The sequence below is a fragment of the Kryptolebias marmoratus genome, linkage group LG16 (genome assembly GCF_001649575.2).
Source record: "Kryptolebias marmoratus isolate JLee-2015 linkage group LG16, ASM164957v2, whole genome shotgun sequence".
Taxonomy (NCBI): Eukaryota; Metazoa; Chordata; class Actinopteri; order Cyprinodontiformes; family Rivulidae; genus Kryptolebias; species Kryptolebias marmoratus.
In genome coordinates this window covers 12,439,796-12,462,502 of record NC_051445.1, presented here as the reverse complement: position 1 = coordinate 12,462,502, position 22,707 = coordinate 12,439,796, and the positions used below count along the sequence as shown (strand labels likewise).

The 22,707-nt window shown below is 45.8% G+C and overlaps 1 protein-coding gene across 3 annotated transcripts; it reads left to right on the top strand.

The window, feature by feature from the left end:
* Positions 1–84: 84 nt before the first annotated feature.
* On the top strand, positions 85–21,852 carry fam171a1 (family with sequence similarity 171 member A1). Of its 3 annotated transcripts, none has more exons than XM_037980397.1 (10): positions 86–417; positions 6,065–6,207; positions 6,311–6,538; positions 7,125–7,201; positions 9,896–10,054; positions 10,569–10,745; positions 15,690–15,806; positions 15,946–16,060; positions 17,205–17,322; positions 17,781–21,852. In XM_037980397.1, the coding sequence occupies exons 4-10, from the start codon at positions 7,159–7,161 to the stop codon at positions 19,359–19,361; spliced, it is 2,310 nt and encodes a 769-aa protein (XP_037836325.1). In that variant the 5' UTR covers positions 86–417; positions 6,065–6,207; positions 6,311–6,538; positions 7,125–7,158; the 3' UTR covers positions 19,362–21,852. The 3 variants fall into 3 exon arrangements, with proteins under 3 accessions (XP_017280592.1, XP_037836325.1, XP_037836324.1); XM_037980396.1 differs by having other exon boundaries at positions 7,109–7,201; XM_017425103.3 differs by lacking the exon at positions 6,065–6,207 and having other exon boundaries at positions 85–417; positions 7,109–7,201.
* The last annotated feature ends 855 nt before the right edge of the window (positions 21,853–22,707 follow it).

Genomic DNA, 22,707 nt, shown 5'->3' with positions numbered 1-22,707 from the left:
GGGGGCATCGGACCTCCACATATGGCAGCGGGGCTGCGCGTGAGGCAAGCCGCCTGTTGGTGCTGCTCTGGGGCAGGAGGCTCAGAGGTCCTCCCTGACCCTGGAAAAAAAAGGGGCTGGGGATGCACGATGAAACAGAGCTTTACGGGCTGAAGGAACATGGAGAGTCGCCTCCTGTGCGGATTAAACACAGCTCTGAGCCGACAGTGACTTTCTTTTTTCTTTAAAGCGAAGCATTTATTTTTATTTTACTTATTTTTTTATTTTTTAATCAGTTTTGCCACGATTCGCGCACATCTGCAATGATGTGGGCTGCGGACTGGAGCAGGACCGCTGCGACTCTTCTGCTCTGCCTCTCGGGTTATCTTTTCCCCGAAGCTGCCGCCAAAACATCACTGGGGGACACGGCGACACAAGGTAAAAACAACAACAACAACAGAAAGTGTATTTATTGTTTTTTTTTATTCGCTTGTTGCGGAGAAACACGGAGCGCAGCCGGCTAACGGAGCGGCTAGCTGCCCGGATGCTGAGCCGAAGTTAGCTAGCGTTAGCATGTTAGCTAAAACCAGAAGTTTAGGATCTTTGGAGCACAGGACATAAAAGTTTATTAAAGTCAGCTTTATTTCGCGTTAATTTAGAGTTAAATCCCTTTTTGCAACGAGTGAAAACACTAATCATTTCTAAAAGATAATTAAGAGTCCAGCTGCTGTGATTTCTGCCATTTTTAGCATTGTTTGTTTCAGTAAACAACTGGATTTGTCTTTTTAATTCAGATTATTATGTGTCAAAAAAAAATGAAAATAACTTGGGTTTCAAAATGAAGCCACACACCAGAATTAGCTTAGTTTGTAGTCGGATCGTTTCAGAATAATATAAAGATCAGCCTTGATTAAATAAATAAAAATTAAAAAAACTGGGAAAAATAGACTGAACAGAAATAGGTCCTAAAATGACACATTCAGAGGTCTTATTCTGTTCAGCAAGTTTGCCAAAAGCAAGTATTAATGAGGGGAAATCAAAACATTTAAAGACATTTTGCTTTTCTTCCTTGAAGTGTGACTTAATTAACCTTTTGTACTACTGATTGAGAACTTTTTTTTTTTTGCTGAACTTTGTTGTTTTTGTTTCAAATCTGACAAAAATACATTTAGACTATTTAAACAGATCAAATTGTCACAAATGTGGCACACGAAACACCAGCAGAGGGAAGGTTGATTAGTGTTTTGATTATTTGACACATTTTAAAGCAGAAAATGGAACCCCCCCTTTAAAGACTTGCTTCTCCTCTTGGTCTTATTATAAGAAATAATCTGATTTTAATCTGTTTGTTGAATAAATTAAAGCCCTGTAAGGCATCAGTTTGAGTTTTAGGAGCTTCTGATTTGTTAGAAATGATAAATAATCATTTTATGCTGGGAGTTTGAGGTGTTTTAAGCACGTTTGTGTGCATTTTTACATATTTTACGTCCGTTAAAGGCAATACCTTCATGTTGCGATGAAAGGTGAGTATTTTCTTTTCCACTAAAGTCAAATACTCATGTACAGAGTGTGGATATTTAACACATGAACATGGTGGTGTAAATATTATGATCATGGAGTCCTAAGTCATGTGTTTGTTGTGCCCTAGTCTTATTTCACAGAAGATAAAAATGTGATTTATAATGTTTGGAGGGGGGTAAAGCCTGGAGGAAAGGATGAAAATAAAACTGAGAGGAGTGTGAACAGCCTTTAGTTTGCAGATAATGGTGTCATCAGGTACAAAAGTTTAAAAAAGGCTGCTCCCCTCCGGCAGGTTTGTTCAGTAAACGGATCTGTCAGGATATCCCTTCACCACAGAAGCTGACCCATGCGGAGGGTTTAAGGCGGTCGTAGATCACAATAATCTGTTTTCTGCTCGCCATTCGGTCGCTGACTTCAAAGCCGTCCCCAACGAGCCGCAGCCGCCCGTCCCTCAGCGAGTGTTTTGAACGGCAGGAGGGTGAAAATAAAACGGCGGTGGCAGCTGTCACGGTAAATCAGACAAGAGTGGGTTTTCCTTGTTGAGTCCAGTGGGTTCAATCTGGGTCCGAGTACTCCCATCATTTCCAAGATGGTGGCACTCCGAAAGGCCTGCCTCGGGGCTCGACCCCGGGTTTGACCTCCCGACGTCTCGGAGGGGTTGCGCTTTCAGGTCGGCAGATGAGCCGAGCCAGAAGACGAGACGACCTGCCCAGACGTAGGTCTGGCTCTCGCCGCCGCCGAAGAGCAGAAGCTCGTAGTGTTTTGACGGGAACGTTACGTGAACTGAGGAGAGTCCATTTGCTCTTCAGCCGGTTGGTGTAACCTAATTACTTCCTCCCCCCGCTGAGTTAATGGGATTGACAATCTCTGTCTGCTCTGACGTTTAATCCAGAAGAGGGAAAAATAGCAAGACATTCGCCTGATGGCTTCTTTTTTGTTTGTTTTACAAAAACCAGGAACAGATGTGTGTTATTTTTTCTTCAGCAGTATTTCCTGCTGTAAACATTAAGCCGTCCTGCCATTTCCCCCCTACCTTGTCGATATTCATGTCTATTTTTTAATGTTTGTCATTGAAACGTCGAGAAAGTCAAATGGCTCAAATCGTTTTGCAACTTGATGAAAGCTGGAACGACTCGTTCGTTCGGACTGTGAAACATCATTTACTCTAACTTCAGGGTTTGTTGGATACACTCATTTTTTTGTTTTCCCCCCTGAGTAACTGCACGGTGTGCAGAAACACAGCAAAATAAGCAAAAAAAGCAGGAGAGAAATGCTGAAGGGGAAGGTTTATTTACCAAAAATAACTGCAGTAAACCTGGGAAGTGAGTTGTTTATTCAGCTGATGCTGTTTTAAATCAGGAGGGACTTGAATTTATTTATTTATCTGCAAATTGTGTTTTGGCTGAGGTTTAAGGTTTATAATTTAAAAAGCTTTATTTGTTAAAATGGATGGATTTCGGCCAATTAAAGCTGGTGAAACTTGTTTGTTTTTAACATTTTGTGGCGAAACAAAATACATTGAATAAAGATTGTTTTTCAGCTCTATCACAGATAAACGTATACACAAAAGTCTAATTTTTGGCTGGAAAAAATTATTTTTGCTGAAAAAAAGACGCACACGATGTCCTGTCTATTAAACGTCATAGTTTCCTTTTGTTTAGATAAACATTTAATTTCCGAACTCCCTAATTATTTCATCATTCTGCAGTATTTCTTCACAGTAACAGCATTCATATTAGCTACAGATAAATTCCTCTCACATGATATTTTGGGTGTTCCCGTAATCATAACCGCGCGCTTCTTTCTGTTTGAGTTTTTGGTGTCAGTCAGAAGAGATGCACGAAGGCAGGAGGTTTGAAGCGTGATTTAGCTTTTGTTTTAGACTTTAAAAAGTAGTAAAAGGTTCTTCAACCAAGCTTCAGAACGATGGCAGTCTGAACCCGATCTTAGCCGATCCTTAAATAAATATCCACCGATCCATAAACAACTAAACAAGCTGCACGCTTTAAAGCAGGGGTGTCAAACTCCATTCCTCGGGGGGCGGCATGTTTTAGACGTGTTCTTGCTTTAAAACACCTGGTTTAAATGGATGACTTGTTGCCATGCTCCTGGAGAACTTGATGATTTGGCGAGGAGGTGATTAAACCGTTTGAATCAGGTGTGTTGGAGCAGAAAAACAACTAAAACTCCCAGACCAGCGGAGCCTCGAGGCCTGGAGTCTGACCCCCCCTGCTTTAAAGGGAATCAAGTTATTTTTCCCCCTTTTTAGATTAAATGAAGTGTCCAGGAATGCGCTTTTGGAAAATTTAGATGGATAATTTAGATGTTTAGAAGTTGATTAAAAATAAATCAGTATTATGTGGCAGCACCAACAGTTATTGCTTCATTTGATGGTTTGAAACACAGAAAATCTTCACTCTGACCCTCGGTAACTTGCAACAAGCTTCTGTTTTTTTTTTTTATCACCAGCGAATGCTATTTCGCGCCCCAACTGAGAGCCTCCCCTTCCCCTGTTTGGAAGAACGCCGAAGCATTTCACACACACAGACACACACACACACCCTGTGGAGGCCAGCCATACCATCCGTTTCCACGTCACCACGCTTCAGCGACACGGTGCTAAAACGAGCGTCCTCTCCGACAGATTGTTTGAGGTGTGAGGAGGAGAAAACATGTAAACGTTCACTCATTCACTCATTCACTCATTCACCCTCTCCTCCTTGTGTGTGTGTGTGTGTGTGTGTGTGTCCCCAGGGTGTCACTCTTTCATCCACACACACCACCCTGCTGCTTCGACTTCTGTCGCAGCAGACAGTGAGTCCAAACCCTTTATTCCCCCACAAACAGGAAGTGAGGCGAACGCGTACAACTACTGGACCATTCCTCGATCCCGATCATCCTCCTCCTCCTCCTCCTTTGTCCGTTGGAGCGAAGAGGAGACTCCCAGCTTGTTTAACAGTGATGTCAGCTGTGCGCTGATTTATTGGAGGAGGTCTGGGAGGAGGCCGGTGGATTTGGACGTGTGATTTAGGCTCTACTCTCCCGTGGGAGGTTGTTGTTTTTTTTCTTCTTCTTCTTCTTAAGTGAACACAGCTGGTACCCCTAGCAGCATATCAGTGGGAGAGGACGTGAGGTCATAGTCTTGCAACAACAACAAAAAAAAAGAGAGAAATGAACACAAAGAAATAAAATAAATAAATCTTTAGCCGGTCTTGTTTCCCAGTTCTCCGCCGGGACACGAATGTAAGAAGGGAGAAGAATGAAGGGAAGGTTCAAGATTGACACAACGAGTCTCGCCACGCAGCGTGTGCCTTTCTTCTTTTCTTTTTTTTTTTTTTTCGAGGCAGAAAGCTATTTTAAGGCGGGGTATGCACTGTGGCTGAACTCCCTTCTTCAGCTCAGCAAAGAGGTCCGGCTGACCGCAGGATCCCCGGGAGGGAGGGAGGGAAGGGAATGTGTCTCGCCGGGGGGGTGGATAGGTGTGTGTTAGCGTGTGCATATGTGTGTGTGTGTGTGGAGGGGGCTTTTAGCCGTAACTGAGGGGTCAGACGGGAGGCCTGGCTGGGATGTGTGTGTTGGTGGAAATTTACTGTTTTTTTCTGCCAACTCCTTTGAAATCATCCCTCCGGGGATCTGAGTTTCATTAAAATCGGTCCAGTCGTTCCAGAGATATTTTGCTAACAGACTTGAGTCGCCTCCAAATAAATAAAGGCAAAACTTGAAACGCGGATCTCGTCGGCGCTCAGAATACGTGCTGGGGACGACTCTCAGCTACTACCACGCCAGCATCTGTAAAATGGACCCAATGAGAGCCATGTTTGTGTTCGCGTCGGCCATCTTGTTAATGTGTGACCCTGTTAACGTCTAATCCCGGTCAGAGATTAACTCGAACAAACTCAGGGCTTCGTTTAGCAAAAAGCCGCCTCACCCTGAAGGATTCTGGGAATTCAGCCACTTAAAACAGGAAAAAAATGACCAATAAAGTTAAGTTCTCAAAAGCGTTTCTCTCAGCCTTTGAAGAAGTGATCCATATGAAATAATAAGTAAAAAAAAAAATATATATATACATTTAAGAGGTAAAATTTCTGCTTTTGTAAATGTTTCACTTATCAATAGTTTTAAAGAAAAAAGGAATTTGATCACGTCTTTAAAATTGACTCGTTTTCCTCAGAATACGTAACAGAAAGCTCCGGTTTCTTTTCCCGACGCAGCGTTTTTCCTCTTTTTCTGCTGCTTTTAGGCTCATCAGAAATCATGAAAATGAATCATTCATTACACGAGCCACGAAACCACTCGTTGCCAGATGCTCGTTCCTGATTTGGTTGCTTTAAAGGTTGATTTTTGCTTAAAGCAGGGAGGTTTACTGATGAAATTACATCATTACTTTTTTGAATTCAAACCATTTTTTTTTTTTTTTTTGACTAATTGGGTCTGAAATAGTTTGAATCTTTTCCCTCTTTCAGCAGTTATCACCTCAGCTGACACATATTATCAGATGTTTTTCCACCGTACCTCCTTTAGAGTGTGTGTGTGTGTTTTACATGCAGTTGTTTTTTCCCTTCAGTTCCAGGCCTTCTTTGACAGAAGGAAGCGGCCCATTGTCTTGGACGGGAAGCGTCCCTGGCCGGAGTCCAGGAAACGGCCGGGCGACTGATCAGAGGCCTGAGCACCCAGCACTGAAACCAAACCCAGAGAATTAAGACGGCTGTGATTATAACACCTCCCGTGTTTTCCAGGAGTCCTCCTCAACGTGGGTTTTTTTTTTGTTTTCTGTTTTCCCTTTTCACGCCAAGCTGTCTTGTGTCCGCAGAGGTGACCCTGAAGGTGCGCCTGAGCGACGCCAGCACCCACCAGCCACTGTCTGGGGCCGCCGTGCAGCTCTTCTCCAACCACACCTTCATAACCACAGAGACCTCCTCAGCCGACGGCAACGCCCACCTGCGCTTCTCCTACCGCCTCGGGACGCTGCTGGTTGTCACCGCGACGAAACGGGGATACGTGCCGAACTCCGTTCCCTGGACTCCCTCTAGATTACCTGGTAGGTGTAACATTAACATTTAATCGCGCAGTAGGCCCATTCGGGAGGTCTGTGCGCCTCCGTGTGTAGGTCGTAGATTTCAGTTTGTGTGTGTGTGTTAGGTTTGAGCCAGGTGTGTGAGCTAATGATGAGCGGGGCGCTCCATTACTAATTTATTGCACTAAATGCCAAAACCCAGCATGGAAGAGGGGGGGACTTCTCTAAAGCACACACACGCTCAAACACAAAGTACCTCCCAAGAGGCTGTAGAAGTGTGTGTGTGTGTGTGTGTGTGCCAACGGAACGGCGGCCAATTGGATTATCACGCTTACCAGCCCCGAACAATGGAGGAGTGAAAGGAAGGAAGGAAAGGAAGGGAGAAGGGGAAGAAGTCCAGTTTTTCTGGGTCAGACTCCTGTCCCGCGCAGACGTAACGAAAGCAAAGTGTGGAAAGACCCTTTAACGGCCCGTTATGTGTGTGACGGCGACCCGGGAGAACCCGCCCGCGTGTTTCCGCTCGCCTGTGGTTTTTTTTTTTTTTTTTTCACGCATCGTGTGTTTCCCTTTTGTCCCGTTGTGTTTCACTTCCAGTGTTTTCCTCCATCAGTCTGGATCTGCTTCCAGAAAGAGCCGCGACCCTGATGGTGTACGAAGACGTGGTCGAGATCGTGTCCGGCACGCAAGGTAAGCGCGGCGTCCCAAGGCGCCACAGATTACCTGCCTGAAGGAAGCTGGCGTCTCTGGCCGTCGCTGTGCCTGGACAGGTCGCAGGTCCATCACAGGGACACATGGAGACAAATGGGACAATTTGAGAGTTACCAATGAACCCAACATGCATGTTTTTGGTTGCGTTTGTCATCATTCAAAACATTGACCAATGGTTATACATTTTCAAATCCAGTTTTTGCATCCTATAAGTCATGGAAACTTTGTTCTTCCCCTGTGGTTTATAGCACCCCCCTCCCCCTCCCCTCCCCCTGCCCACAGGCTAGTCTCAATCAATCAAACTGGGCTAAATCCATCTACAAACAGGAGACGATCTGATGCCGCCTGAAGCTTTAGACCAGGGGGGCAATCCTGGTTCTCGAGAGCCACCATCCTGCATGTTTTACTTGTTTCCCTGCTCCAACACACCTGATTCAGAGGTCAAATCACCTCTTCATGTTCTGCAGAAGCCTGTTAATCACCAATTGATTCAAATCAGGTGTGTTGGAGCAGAGAAACAAGTAAAACCTGCAGGACGGTGGCCCTCGAGGACCAGGGTTGCCCACCCCTGCTTTAGAGCATTGACTCTCAAAGCTCGGCGCTGACAGTCCCTTTACCAGGACACAGTCTAAGTCGTTCATCTGGAGTATTTGCAATGCAAATTGCTCTCTATTTCTATTTGTGTGGTTAGTTTTAGTTTTTTTTGCCTTTGTGTTTATACTACAAGTTCAGATTCGGGTACGAGTCTTTATATTTGATTTTCAGGAACACATTTGCAAACACAGCTTCTGATTGTGTGGCTGTCATTCAGGTGTAACGACGTTAGACGAGGCTGTCCCGCTCAGGCGATTGAACTCAGTCTCTTTGTTTGTCCGAGGGGCCTTTTTGTGTGTTTGTGCCCACGCCGAGGGTGCCGTCCGGCCGTATTGTTCGATGCAAAATAAAAAGAGAAATCGTCAGAAATACTCAGCTCTGGTAGTGCGTGAGCCTTCAGCTCCGAGCGCGTGCCGAAGTGGAGCAGAGGGTAGGCGGCCCTCTTTCAGACCCTGTCACGGTGTTTCACGAGCCCGAGGGGGGGGGATAAACTTTGGCACGTGGCGTAAATAAATACGATACGAGGGAGGGGAAGAAGAGAAGAGAAAGAATACAGTATTCTGGGGTCGTGGGTGGAGCGGTTTGAGCGAACGGGGGTCTGATGGCAGGAAGGGGGATGGGCAGCAGAGGGAGGAAAGTGGAGGGGGGGAGAAAGACCGGAGAGAGAGTTGGGGACGGGAACGCACAAAGAACAGCAAAAAGGGGTCATTTCCTGTCCTGAAACGAGCCAAACGGGCTCTTTCAGGCCAGGTTTTGAGACTCAGAGACTTGAAGGTCGGCCTCCTCCGGCTGCAGAGCCAGAAGAATCCCGGCCCGGAGAAACCCAAACCGTGAACAGACTCCCGCTTCTGCCTCACCGCTCAGGAATGTGCGCTCGGCTCGCTCCGACCACCAAATGACATCACCTTGCCGAGCCTGGCGACGTGCACTTATTTTATTTTAATTTGTTTTTATTTCATTGTATGAAAAGGAAGCGACTGCTTGTGCTGGGAAGCATCAGAGCGGCGGCGGGAAAAGGCCAACTGGTGCCTCGTCTTTAACGCATCGATCCAGAGTTCCTTCCATTAGGCCTAATTGACGGCTGAAATAATGAAAACGCATTAGATGATGACGACGAGGAGTTGTAAAACGTGCTAAAACAAAACGTCCAGGTCAAAGGCGGGCCGTTTAATTTCACAAGAGCTGGAGGTTTTGAGTTCTGGCGAAACCTCTCATCAGTTTAATCTCTGCGTCTTTAAATAAAGTGTCTCAACCTTTCTGGTTCTTAGTCCCCAGTGCAGACTGGTGATTTAAAGCTTTTTAGTCATGCACCATCATCACAAGCAGCTTTCAGCCTCGAAATCCTAAATCCATAAAAAAAGGAAACTTCATGATTATCAACAAACCGCTTTTTATTAAACCAAAACAAGAATGTGTTAATCTGTTAGTGCCTGTCTGACGCAGCGGGGCTCAGCTTTTAACAGTTACTACCTAAAGCTGTAATAGTTACGTGCTTTTTCATTGTTTTAGATTAGAATTTTTATGCTTCTAACCCTTTTTTGGGGGTAAAAATTGCTTCAGGAAACAGCCTCGGTTACGATCAGTTTCAGTAATTCTCCCGTTTAGAGAGAAAATCTCAGCTTGGCTCATTCAGAGGATCCTAGCTCCAGTTTTGACGCTCTCCGTCGCTCGATTTCCTCCCCCGAAGCGACCCTGCTTCCCGTTGTGTCTCTCATCCGCGCAGCTTTCTTTCCAGAAGGAGAAGAAGAACTCCACGTTTTCTCTGTCGACCCCGGCGTCTCTGACTCCATCTTTCTCTCTCAGTCTCTTTACTTATTTCACCATCTCTACATCCGATTTGTGCCGAAACTGCCCGACGATCAAATGTAAACAAACGACTCGTAATTTTTGGCAACGAGACGTGATTCTGCTGATTTTGCTCATTTATTACAAATTATGCGGCGTATTCAGTGGGTTAGGGTTTAATATTTTCTAAGGCGAAACAGTCAAGTTAATAATTAATTCAGAAATAATAAAAACAAACTGCTTTTTTGTTTTTTGTTGCGGTTTCTGACTCGTGCATTTCTCCGTCTCTTGAAGGTTTGAGAGGCCATCCCAGAGTTCATTTCCAGCGTCGGGCTTTAAGCCTCCCCGCCAACACGTCCTACGCCAACCTGACGGCCCTGTTCACCGTGGCGAGCTCGGCCGCGCGCATCCAGCACTTCCCTCACCTGCAGGTCCCCGGCAGCAACGGCACAGGTGAGGTTTGGGTCTGGAGCTCGGGAGGGAGGGAAGGACTCAGACACACAGAGAGAGCGGGAGGGAGCGTGGCAGCGGCGGTCTGACCTCCTGAGACATGATAACCTCTGTGTGTGATCCGTTCTCCCTGCTGCTGCGTGCTTCCAGGGAGTCTTATCCGTGTTTGGATTTGTTTTCGGAATCCCTATTTGAGGACTTCCCGGCAGCCCTCTCCTTTCCACTCCTCGTATCTCTCTGCTGTGTGACACTTAACCTCAGCCTCTAGTGTTTTTTTCCCCGCCGTGTTTCCTTACTTCCTGTTTCTCCTTTGTTTTCTTTCCTGTCTTGACGACTCTCATTCATCTAAGCTGCTTTTTGTTTGTTTTGGTTTTTTTTTATGTGTGTGTCACCACCCCCGCCGTCTGCTCTCGTCTCTCCTCACCTCCTCCTGTGCCCGACTTCACTCCCGCTCGCTTTCCCTTTTTTCTGCTGTGGTTTTCCCCTCTTATGCTCTCTACGCTCTCCTCTTTCGCAGGCGCCGAGACGAAGTTCGAGCTGACTCCCGTGGCGGCCATCTCCGTTCACCTATTGGCCAGCGACGGAGCGGAGCTGCGGGTGAACGAGCCAATCACCGTCTCCGTGCCGCTGCCGGCCGACGGCGACCTGAAGGAAAACGACCACATTCCCGCGTGGAGATTCGACCCACGTTTAGGTACGTACAACAAATGTTAACACGACTAACCCGTCCTGAAAGTAGCAGTCGTGTATTTTTTACTTTTCCGTAAATAACATTAAACGAATATGAACCGTGTTGTTACCCTTACGGTGCAGTCAGGTCCCGGTTCGCGGCCATTTAAAAAGGACGAATCCTGAACAACATCCTTCATAAGTCGTGCGAGTGACGAAAATCCGGCGCCCCGATAATCTGCAAATCAAAGTTCGGGGCGGGCAAGAATTCATAATCTCTTTGCCCCCCCTGCCGGAGCTCGGAACTGAGGCGAAAACAAAAAAAGCGACAGGCTTTGCGGTCGCTGGCTCCTAAATCTGCGGCACTTCAAGCTTTCATTGTACAATCTGATTTATTGACACGCTCCGTGCCGCCGAGGGACGCGCCCTGTCGCTTTTGTCGGGCTGCTTTGAAAACAGCCACGCTGATATCAGCGCTGCCGATAAAACGTTTCTCTGCACACACACAGATGTACGAGTCCCACTGTTCACTGGCTGTGTCTCCTCGTCAGATTTACTCTCTGACTAATTAGATTTTAATTAGTTATGTCATTGTTTCACTCTGCGTCGAAACTGTTAATTACTAGTTTAGCTAAATGATTTTGTGGCCGCAGATTCAAACTCTAAATGCATTCTGACGTATATCCACTCTTTATTGAAATTTTTTTTTTTTTTTTTTTAGAATTTTTATTAGAGCCGAAAGAAGGTGAGAAAATACATATATGTATATGAACACACATTCACATATACAGACACAATACCTCTCATTTTGGACACATAATGAACGATACATAGTGCAATGTTAACGAGGCATTGTAAAGAAATAAAAGTTCCGAAATTACAATCCAACAGTTACAGCTCCCCACCCAACCCTCCTCCAACCCTCCCATAAAAGGAAAAAAAATAAATAAATAAAAGAAAACAAAACAAACCAATCCCCCCCATCTCAGCTCAAAGTCAACCTGATAGAAGAGAAAATAGACAAATAAATATGTCATTAATCCGATATGACTACCCATATTTATAACCAAAACAATATTCAGCGACAGGCACCTTCAGTCGGGCAAAGCCCTCAAGTTGGAAAAATAAGAAAGAAAACATTGCCATTTTTGGTAGAACTTCTGTGTAGACCCTCGAAGGGTGTATTTGATTTTCTCAAGCTTAAGAAAAAACATCATGTCTTTAACCCAGAGGGATATTGAGGGACATTTTTCAGACTTCCAGTGTAACAGTAAAGTACGTCTAGCCAATAATGATGTAAAAGCAACAATTTCCAATTGAGCAGGGCTTAGCTCTGAGGCGGGGTTGAGGATACCGAATATGGCGACCAATGGACAAGGTTGCAAATTAACACTCAGGACAGAGGACATAATTGTGAAGTAATTGGACCAAAAATTATATAATTTGGGACAAAGAAAGAACATGTGGCCAAGATTGCATGGGGAGCCTTTGCATTTATCACATATATCCACCACATCCGGGTAAATCCGAGAAAGCCTAGATTTAGAAAAATGGATCCTATGTACAACCTTAAATTGGATCAAACTGAGACGAGCACAGGAAGAGGAAGATCGGATTCTATCAATTGCATCATCCCAATTATCTTGGGTCAGCTGGATTCCCAACTCCTTCTCCCATGCATTTATAATCTTGACGCTTGAATCCACTTTTAGCTTTAAAATAAAACTATAAATCTTAGAAATCGTGCCTTTCTGAAGCGGATTGTATGCAACAATCTTTTCCCAGGGCTGTTCAGGGGGCATAGAGGGAAAATTAGGAAAACATTTAGAGACAAAATTCCGAATTTGTAAGTATCGAAACAAATGTGTACCGGGTAAACTATATTTGGAAGATAAATCCGCAAAGCTATCAAATATTCCTGATGCATATAGGTTTCTTATTTGTTTTAAACCTCTGTCATGCCAAACTGAAAACGATGGGTCAGAAAGAGATGGAGGAAACAAATGGTTGTTAATCAAGGGGGATGAAGATGAGGCAGCAGCAAACTTAAAGTGCCTTCTAAATTGAAACCAGACTTTCAGCGTATTAAGTACAACTTGATTATTAGTGTAAAGAGAGGGTTTAATAGGTAGCGAGGAAGAAATTAGACCAGATAGTGAAGACCCAGTACACGACGATAGCTCCAATTTACACCAAGGAGAGCTGGACAATTTTAACCAATAATTGATTTTGTGTATGTGAGCAGCCCAATAATATGATTGAAAATCAGGCAATGCAAGCCCGCCACTGAGTTTGCATCTTTGCAATAAGGTTTTACGAACTCGAGGAGATTTCCCTTTCTTTATTGAAATATTAATGTTTTATCTTAATATATTTCTCATATAAGACACACAATTTGCTTTAATTTAAACCATTTTACTCTGTTTCTGGTCTCCATCAGCTCCTAAAACACAAAGTTTCACTATCTTCACAGTTAGTCCTTTTATTCTTTGAGTCCAACAGGCAGAGAGAGCCGTGGCAAGGTGCGATATTTTCACGCACACCGTGTATTTAATGCATATCACAAACAGAATTCAACTTGATTGGTGCTGTGGTTTAATTTGTGATTTAAAAAGAAAAGAAAACCAGCTGCACGAAATTGAACCAAAGAAGTAAAGTTTCGAGCCTGAAAAGCTAAAAAAAAAGAGATCTGAAGGATGGTGAAAGTGTTCACAGAACTGATGGGAAGTCCAAAATGTTTAGATTTATTACAGTTATCGACGGAGAGGAATCTGCTGACAACATGAGAACAACACCCCTGCTTCCCAACCTTTTTATGAAGGTTTCCTGTCTAACTGACGCAGACAGACTCGATCGTCGACAACATAAATGGATTTACACACAAAACAATTAAACTTTAGATGCATGTCTTACAGAATATTCCCTAAACTGGATCATTTTCTGGATTATTTATTGTCTCAGGGTTGCCTTCAGAGACGGCTGAGGGTTTCTGAGAACAAATAAGAGACGTTTAAATACGGATCAGAGCCGAGAACGGGGCGGCGGGGAGGGGAGGGGACTCCTTTGAGGCTTTTCATTTGAAGTGTTCAAAGTATCAACATCTTATTAGAAAAGCTTCGATGGGAGCTGAGCGAACACAAACACGCGGTGTTTCCACAACAGAGGGCCCCGGACCCCCCCGTCTTCGGGCTGCGGCTCCCGTTTCTTAGCGACCCGCCAAACAAAAACAACAACAACAACAACAACAACAAAAATCGGTTTGATCGAAACAACAAGGCTGCCGTTTTAGGAGGACGCCGCCAGACGCGAATGAAAGAGCAGATTTATTAAAGACGCGTCCGCAGGGAAACCTGTTTGTCTTGTATAACTGACAGCCCGTCGTATTGTTGGACGTCAAACAAGCGTGGAGAGACGATGATGTCATACGCAAACAGATCGAGTTCGCCTGCTGCCTGCGTGTCCAATCGGCAGACAGACACACCTTCATCTTCAGGGTAGCGCTTCTCCCTCAGAGGAGCCGGCAACCAACTGAAGCTGTGTTTACTTTGCATGAAAGAGAAGGAGAATATATATATGTGTGTGTACTTATACGAGGGCCGTGTTTGCGTTCAGATTATTTGCAGAGCCGCAGCAGGTCCCGTTTTTTTTTTTCCTCGCTGCTTTTGTAGTGGAAGCGTGGGAACGGAGTTGTTAAACGTCCCCATTAAACGGGTCAGAGGAGTCCCCTGTGGAAACAGGACGGCGCTGAGGTGGACACGAGCTGCAGTGTTTGTCTCTAAGACAGACAGAGGCGCTGAGTCACAGCTTCTCGTGTCTCTTTGGCTTCTCTTATCTCTCGTTGCGATCCTCCCGCCTGATGATTTTTGTTTCCTTCGCGTGTGAATAAACCCCCCCTCCTCCCTCCTCCTGTCTCACTCTGCCTTGTGTATTTTTATTTTTCTTTGCTCTTTAAATATCTCCTGCTTCCTTCATTCTTCACGTCAGGGCAAATCCCCAATTTAGAAACAGAGAAACGAAGTCCCTGTCGCCGGGAAATCCCTGATTCCCAGAAAGTCAGAAAGCGAAGCGTCCTCTTGGTGGCATTTCTCTGTGCGGCAGTCAGTCAGTGTCTCTGGCTTTGTAAGGCTTGTTTTTTTAGTTTTTCTTTTTATTTCTGCAGGCTTCACTGGAGTGGCTTTTGTTCACAGTAATTTACCCTCCTTTGGCTTCGGCTGGTATTTACACGCTGCCTCCCTGTGGCTGATTTAGGTATCGCCAAAACACTTCCTCCGCCTTCAGAGTATTCATCTGCCTTCAGATGACAAAAGCAACACATCAGTTTTTTAATATTTCAGAAGGGTTATTAAAAATATTCCACGGAAAGTAATGCTAATACTTCATTTAAAAAAAAAATGCTTTCAAGGAGTCAGATATGATTGTAATGTTTTAAAGTGGTCCTGATTAACATTTCTCCAGGCGTTCTGAAAGGGTTTCAAAATTTTTCTTTGGACATTTGTCACTTTTTTTACGAATTTTTAGTCCAATACCTGACAATAATCAGAGGAATATTTAGTTTTTGTTGTTATTAAGATACCCAACTATGTCCTGTAAACCCTTCAACTTCTGGCCTCAAGAGATGAATCGGTTTTGTTCATCTGCTGTCGACACTTCATTGTTTCTTTAGGCTTTTTGTTCTTTTTTTAATCATTTTTAAGCTGATAAAAATGTCACAAGTCAGGGGCAACGACTGTGTAAAAATAGGGTCAAAATAGCCTCCAGAGGGTATTTGATCGAGACCATTTTAAAGATCAGGGTTTAATGAACTTCTCATTTAAAGTTTCAGTCTGTATCATTAAACTATAACAGCTCTGGAGAATTATCTCCACATCCCTCCGTTTTCTCCATACTTTGTCCCTTCCTGCTCAGGGAGAGTCGGGTTGGAGCTGGTGCGGGTCTCACTAATCTCTGACTGGACTGTGTGTTTGTCCAGGCGTCTGGATCAAGAGCAGCTGGGGTCACGTCCAGAAGGAGGGAAACCAACTCATCCTGACCTACATTGCTCCCCAGCTGGGGTACTGGGTGGCCGCCATGTCCCCTCTGCACTCAGGTGGGAAGCTAAACTACGTCATGACGCATTTTAGGATTGTTTAAAAATCCCAAGGTTGCGTTTAGATACAATCATACATTCATAATCCTAATAAAATCACAACTTCAGTTGTTTTCCAACACTGTTTTTGTTCCTACAGGCCCGATGGTTGCGAGGGACATCAGCACTTACCACACCGTCTTTCTGCTGGCCATACTCGGAGGGATGGCTCTCATCCTGCTCTGCCTGCTGTGCCTCCTGTTGTACTACTGCCGGTGCGTGAAACTCGGCCTCTCCCACCAGAGGTTTCCCGTTCGAGCTCTGACATGAGCAGCGAAAGGCGGTGCCACGCAGTCTCAGTGTCAGAAGGAAAGGTTATAAGACAGCGGTGAGAGCAGCTGTGTTGGACGGTTTGGAGACGGACAGGAAGTGGCAGAGCTGAACACGCTGAGGTTCTCCTTGGGAGGGTCGAGGATGGACAGGATTAGGAATGAGGTCATCAGAGGTACAGCACAGGTTGAAGGACTGGGAGATAAAGTTAGAGACGCCAGACTGAGACGGTTTGGACATGTGCAGAGGAGGGACAGAAGGTATATTGGTAGAAGGATGTTAGAGACAAAGAGGAGACGTGGATTCAGTTAGAGAGGACATGGAAGGAGTTGGAGTGAGGACAGAGGACGCAGATGACAGAGTTAGATGGAGGAGGACGACTCGCTGTGGAGACCCCTGAAAGGGACGCAGTCGTGTTAGGCTGGTGACACACTGCACAACTTCCAAAGCCTCATTTCGGGCTCACAGACCGGTTTCTGTGGATTTCTGTGTGGTGAATGATAAACTGGGGATCTGTGACCAGAATCACAGACTTACAGGATTTGTCAAACCAGCTAAAGCTAGCCGAGCTCGTCAAACTCTCACATAAACTCTTGCAAGGGCGACAGTTCAACGGGTAAACAAACATGGGGCGACAATCGCTCCGCTCCCGCCGCCATCTGCACAGCTAATCTGCTCTCCTGACGCCGTTTCCTGTGTCCCAACCTCTCGATTTCAGCGGCACACGTTGAGTCAGCAATCAGTTCGGGGAGTGGGGGGGCGGGGGGTAGATTTGTTGTACAGTTTGAAAACTGTCATCATGACAGCTCTACAGCAAGAATATAAATGCTTGTGTGGGGCATTAAAACACGGATGTTGTATCTTGTTTTGAATATTTCTGTTTCTCCGTCTGTAAAGCAACTTCCTGTTTACCTAAAAGCTGACCATAACCGCGTAACTTAATCAACGTGGGCTACAAAACAAGATCACAACAAGCATTATGATTCCAACAAGAACTCCAAGTTTATTTTGGGAATTGTATTTGAAACAGACTCTGTGAGGTCAAAGAGGTTTAAATTCTGTTCTTTGCTGTGTCTTCGCATCAAGCAGGCGTCGTTGTCTGAAACCGCGAGGGTCTCATCGCAAGATGGCGCTGTCGTCTGGTCTGGACGGCGGTAAGAAGGATCAAGCCACCTCCATGTCCCACGTGAACCTCATCAGCAACGAGGTGTGTCTCTATTTCAGGCAACGGCTCAGTTTGTAAATCATACGTTAGAACGAGAGACTCTTCTGTTGAGTTGTTGCGGCGTACTGCCTGCCTGTGGCTTCTGCGCCTCTGAGTCAGCAGTGGAGGTGGCCTCACGTCCGCATCACCCACTGCGACCTCCTCCTCCTCCGTGTGTCGGGCTTCAAAATGCTCTCATGCTTTTTAACCATACACACTCTCTGAGGACGAACGAGCAAACTGAGGGTTTGTTTTTGCAGCATTATTATGTAGAACCTGTTCAAACGGAGCTCCTGAGAGAACTTTTGCCGTTTTGGTTGCATTTTGGCTATTATACAAACCAAGTTGTGCCCAAAAAAATCCCAAATAATTTTTCAAACAACTGCATTAAGCGTGCTGCGTTTTACCTCGCGTGAGAAAATTGAAAGTTTCCCGATCCTGATTTTTGTTTTCGTCTTAAGGTGCAGCTGGAATTCGTTTCCATAGCAGCCGAGCCTGACATGACTACTCCGATGCTGAAGCCTTGCTCATACGAGCCCCAAGACAACCAGCGCCAGAGCCGCGTCCATCACCCCAAGCAGAGTCGGTCGTCGCTCTGCAACAACAGCCACCACGGCTCGTCCCTCGGCAACCTGACGCCTCGCAGCAGAGACTACCGGCAGTCCGCGGAGACTTTCCAGCTGAAGGCCGCCCTTTCGTCTGGGACAGAGAGAGGCTACCGTCAGTCATACACCTCCGTCTGCTCGTCCAGCAACCAGATTTCTGAGGCGCTGTCGTCGTCCATTCACGGCCCGGTGTCGGCCACGCAGCTGAGCAGCGTCGGCATTATCGATTGCATCTCTCCGTCCTCTCCTCCTCACTCTCCCTGCAGAGGGGAGGTGGGCGAGTGCAGAGCGCCGGACCACCTTCTGTCCCGCTCCGTCGATCACCTGGAGCGCAGCAACCCCCAGCTGCTCTCCCGCCCGGGTCAGCTGCTCTGCTGCGGCTCCGTGGACCTGCTGAGTGGAGGCGAAGGCGGCTACTCCAGAGTGCGCCCCACGCTGGTGATCCCCGCGCACTACATGCGCCTCCCCGGTGAGCACCCGCTGTCGGGGCAGGCCTTGCTGCTGCAGACCGACCAGCAGAGTGACTTGGAGACCATCCAGGCCGAGCTCAATGCCTCCCACTCTCAGCAGCCCCTGGGACAGCCGCCCCCTGACTGCGCCCCGAGTGCCAGCAAGCAGGGCGACGGGGAGGGCCTCGACCTGTCCGAGTCTCTGTCCATTCCCGCGGCTCTGGGGGAGACGGCTCTGGTGGAGATTAACAAAGAGGACACCTTGCTGGCTGAAAAGACTTTAATGGAGCTGAGAGGGGGGAAGCCTCTGCCTCACCCACGTGCTTGGTTTGTCTCGCTGGACGGACGCTCCAACGCTCACATCCGCCACTCGTACATCGACCTCCAGCGGGCGGGGTGCCAGGGCGGCTCGCAGAGTTCGGGGGTTCAAGACGACGGCGGTGGCAGCGGCGGCAGGAGGCACGGCAACAGCAACGACGCCAGCCTGGACTCCGGCGTGGACCTGAACGAGCCAAGAGCGGGGCGCAGGGGGAGGGACGCGGAGCGCGAGGAAAGGGAGGCCGAGAGAGACGGAACAATGGCTGCCGCGCCCGCCGGGGCCTACACCGAGCTCGTTTACGTGCACGACCTCGAGGAGGGAGGCGGCATGGAGGAGAAGGGCAGCCCCCAGGATAGTAAAAAAGGACCCGTCCCGCCAAAGACGGCAGAGGCGAACAGACAGGATCAGAGACGGGAGGGCGCGGCGGGGCAAACAGCCGAGGGAGTACAGATACAAGAGGAGCCGCCCTCACTTTTCCCGGCGTCGCCCGCTGCTTCTCCTCCTCCTCCTCTCCTCCCCACGCCAGAGGGAGTGACTTTCAGGACTGATCAGACGCTGCTGTCAGTCTCCCCAGACGACGATGCGGCGCACGAGGAGGCAGAGGAGGAGAAGAAAAGCCCCTGGCAGAGGCGAGAGGAGCGACCCCTGCTGGCCTTCAACCTCAAATGAGTCACAGCGGCCCATCAGAAGAAAGGTTTACATTTTTATCCACAGCCCTGCAGAACTGATCCAAAGTGCTTTTGGAGGCTGTTTCTTTATCTCCATACTGATCCTTTATGAAGTAAATCAACTGTAAAAGCCCTTTTTTTTCTCGTGTATAAGAAAACTGACTTGCATTAATTGACTCAATTAAGTAATGTAGATCAATCAGCTTTAAGACACAGGATTGAATTTATGTCCAGGCACATATGAGACCTTACGTCTCAGTTTGGTTACAATTCAGAGGGCTGAGATGCGACTATAAAACCATTATCAATGCACCTCGGTGTGTCCATAATCGCACATCAAACAAAACCTCAGGCCTAAAAGAACCTGAACATTTATCGCCACGCTACGACATAAAACAGTTTTCATTCAAGCGAGACTTTGGGAACTAAATGAACAAAAAGGAGTCGAAATGCTGAGTGGAGCGGCACGATTTTTTCAGTGTTTCCACCACTTTTTTGGTCCCGTTCGCAGAGCGTGGGAATCGTTGTTTGTCTTTGACGTGCTGTCGGATAATCACGCTCCTCTGCTGCGCCAGACTTGCGAAAACCACGGCGCGCACAGGCCCTGGTTTCCCAGCCGCTGGACAAACCCTTCACAATAAAAGCTGCACATTTCGCTTTGCCTTCAGTGAGTGAAGCGGAAGATTATCCTAAAAAGCCGATAACGTTTGAAGATGTTCGTTTAGATCTTTTTTTTTTTTTTCTTTCTGTCTCTCAACTGAAATCACTCATGAGCTACGGCGTCAGGAAGAATTACCACGAAACGCTCGGGCACGCCGTTTTTCCTTCGCAGACAAAAATGTAAACCTTTCCGTTCCCCATCCGCTGCTCGGACGGACAGCACCATGAAGGATGAATCTCTTCGCTCCGAATCCAGCACCGAGCTCGGCTCCGGGATCTGCTCCACTCCAGAAACTTAAAACCTCCGGGAACGTTGAGGAAACGGCCGCCGTTCGTCATCGTTGTCACGCCACAGCAAGCCTGGGATGGCCTGAGAGGAAAAAATAGACTTCGGAGGCGAGATATAAGGATATTTTATGCACAACAAATATATGCCTTTTATATATATATATATATATATATATATATATAAACAGCCTTGTTAATATGAATGAACTGTGGTTGAAATGGTTAATGGGTGATTTTTTTTAAAAAACAGCAGCCTTTTTTCTTGAGCCATATTGGTCTGAGACCACTGGCAAAATCCTGAAACTTGCAATTTGTCATTTGACGTGAGACTGATATCCAATTTAGCCATAGTCACTGATCATTGTATTTTTTTTGTTAATTGTTGTGAATATGCACACAACAGGTCAGCTCATTTTTCCCTTTTTTTGTGTGTTTAGCCTGAGCTCTACAACAGTATAAGTCTTGGCGTAAAAAGCACGTAAATCCTCCGCTCCTCGAAAGGTTCTCGGTATGTTCGGTCCAGTCGGGGAGGCGAAAAACGGGAGAATCAAACCACTATCTGCTCTTCAGCGTGATCGGATAATGTGACGCCCCGCTCTCCTGCCGAGCGGGGACGGATTGCCACTACGAAGCCGTGGTTCAGCTCGAAATAATCGTGAAGTTTTTGACATCATGAATGGTTTTGTCATCGCCGAACCACCAACTTGCATGTTTTTTTTTTTGCTTTTAAGGCTATGCATTATTTTTATACGACAGCTTCAAATGCCTTTTTAGTTTGTTTTGTTTTATTTGCTATAATTAATTGCCAAACATGAAGTATTTTTACCTGAAAACGGGCTGCTTTTATTTCTTCTACTTTGTTAAGGGCTTTTCTTTTGAGCCGGTTTGTTAATAGCCACATAATTTGAATGATGTACCTGAAACAGATTAAGTTTTTTTATTTTTTACCCCATCCTCCCACCCCCTCACACACACACAACCCAAGTGCCTTTGAACAATTGTGACTCTACAAGTAATTTGTAGAACAACTTATTTATTTCTCACCTTTTTTTGCCTTCAGCTCTCCTCTCCTACCTCAGTCCTCTCCTTGTTGTTTTTATTTTCCTCGCTCGTGAAGAAAAGCGTGTGGTAAACTTTCCTCGGCACTACAAAAACGTCTCAGATGAAGCTAATTGCGGCCGCACGTGAAGCTACGCCGCAGGTTATTTCAGTGCTCTTTCTTAGTTTTGTGTCGCTGGAGGATGAGTGTTTGTCTTGAATGTGTTTTTAGCGGTGGAGGTGTCTGACTGAGAACTGATCGACGCACATCAAATCCAGATTCGTGTAGCCACAGCCATCACGTTTCAGAATGTGCGTACTTCTTTCCTCACCTCTGCCCGATCCAAATAACCTGAGTTGATGGAAGCGGGATTTTCTTTTTCCTGGTGTCCTGCAAACAACCTCCAGTTTCTTGAATGGAGAAGCAATACAGGATCCTGAGTGTGTAAATTGATTGCTTGCATTATATTTTAAGCCTATTATTCTGAATAAACAAACAAAATGGATATATTTCTAATTGTGTCTTTGTGCTCATACTGCCAAAGTCAATGTGTTCCCGGTCTTTAATCTAAGATGTGTTGACATTTAAACACAAACTCTTCTTGTTTTATGGGCTAATTACTGTTGGCAGTATTAAATTTTTTATTTTTCGAACCAAACAGCTCTGTATGGAAGCCCGATTCTGCCATTCTGAAGAAAAAATAAATATTTTTTAGGTCATAATTTTAAGATAGCATCTCATGTTTATGTTTATTTTTGCTTGGGTTAGCTTTTAGGTTTGCTAGTACATAAAAATTACTGCAACCGAGTCAAGCAAAGGAAAAAGGCCAACATCAATTAAAAATATTTACATAGTTTTTGCTAAAAGTTTTTATCATTCCTGTGCAGCCTGGTAATAAATTAGCCTAGTGGTTGAAGACCCCTGACTCAGAGGACCTTTTATTTATTTTTTATCATGGTGGCAGAAATGGGCTTCCATATGTTTGTCATTAATAAGGGCTTTCACAAAAGTGTAATTTAGTAATCCAAGATGAGAGAAGAAAGCTAGGCTTAACCAAGCCTTGTCAGAGTGGTTTTCACAAACACCAAGCCAGGCTGAAAAGGAGCAATTACATTAATTATCTGAAGACTGAAGCCATAAAAATCAAAAGTTATTTGAGCAGCAGTTTTCTGTATTAGCGGACACTGTGACGATGAGGATCACAGTTAAATTTCAATTTGTGAGTCTAGTTGTAGCATTTTTGTGTGACATTAAAAGTAAGATTGATAAAACTGGATAAAAAAAACAGTGTTTTGAATAGTGTATAAAACAGACATATCTGATGAGGATTAGCCTAGCTGTTAGCCAAAGCAGGCTAATT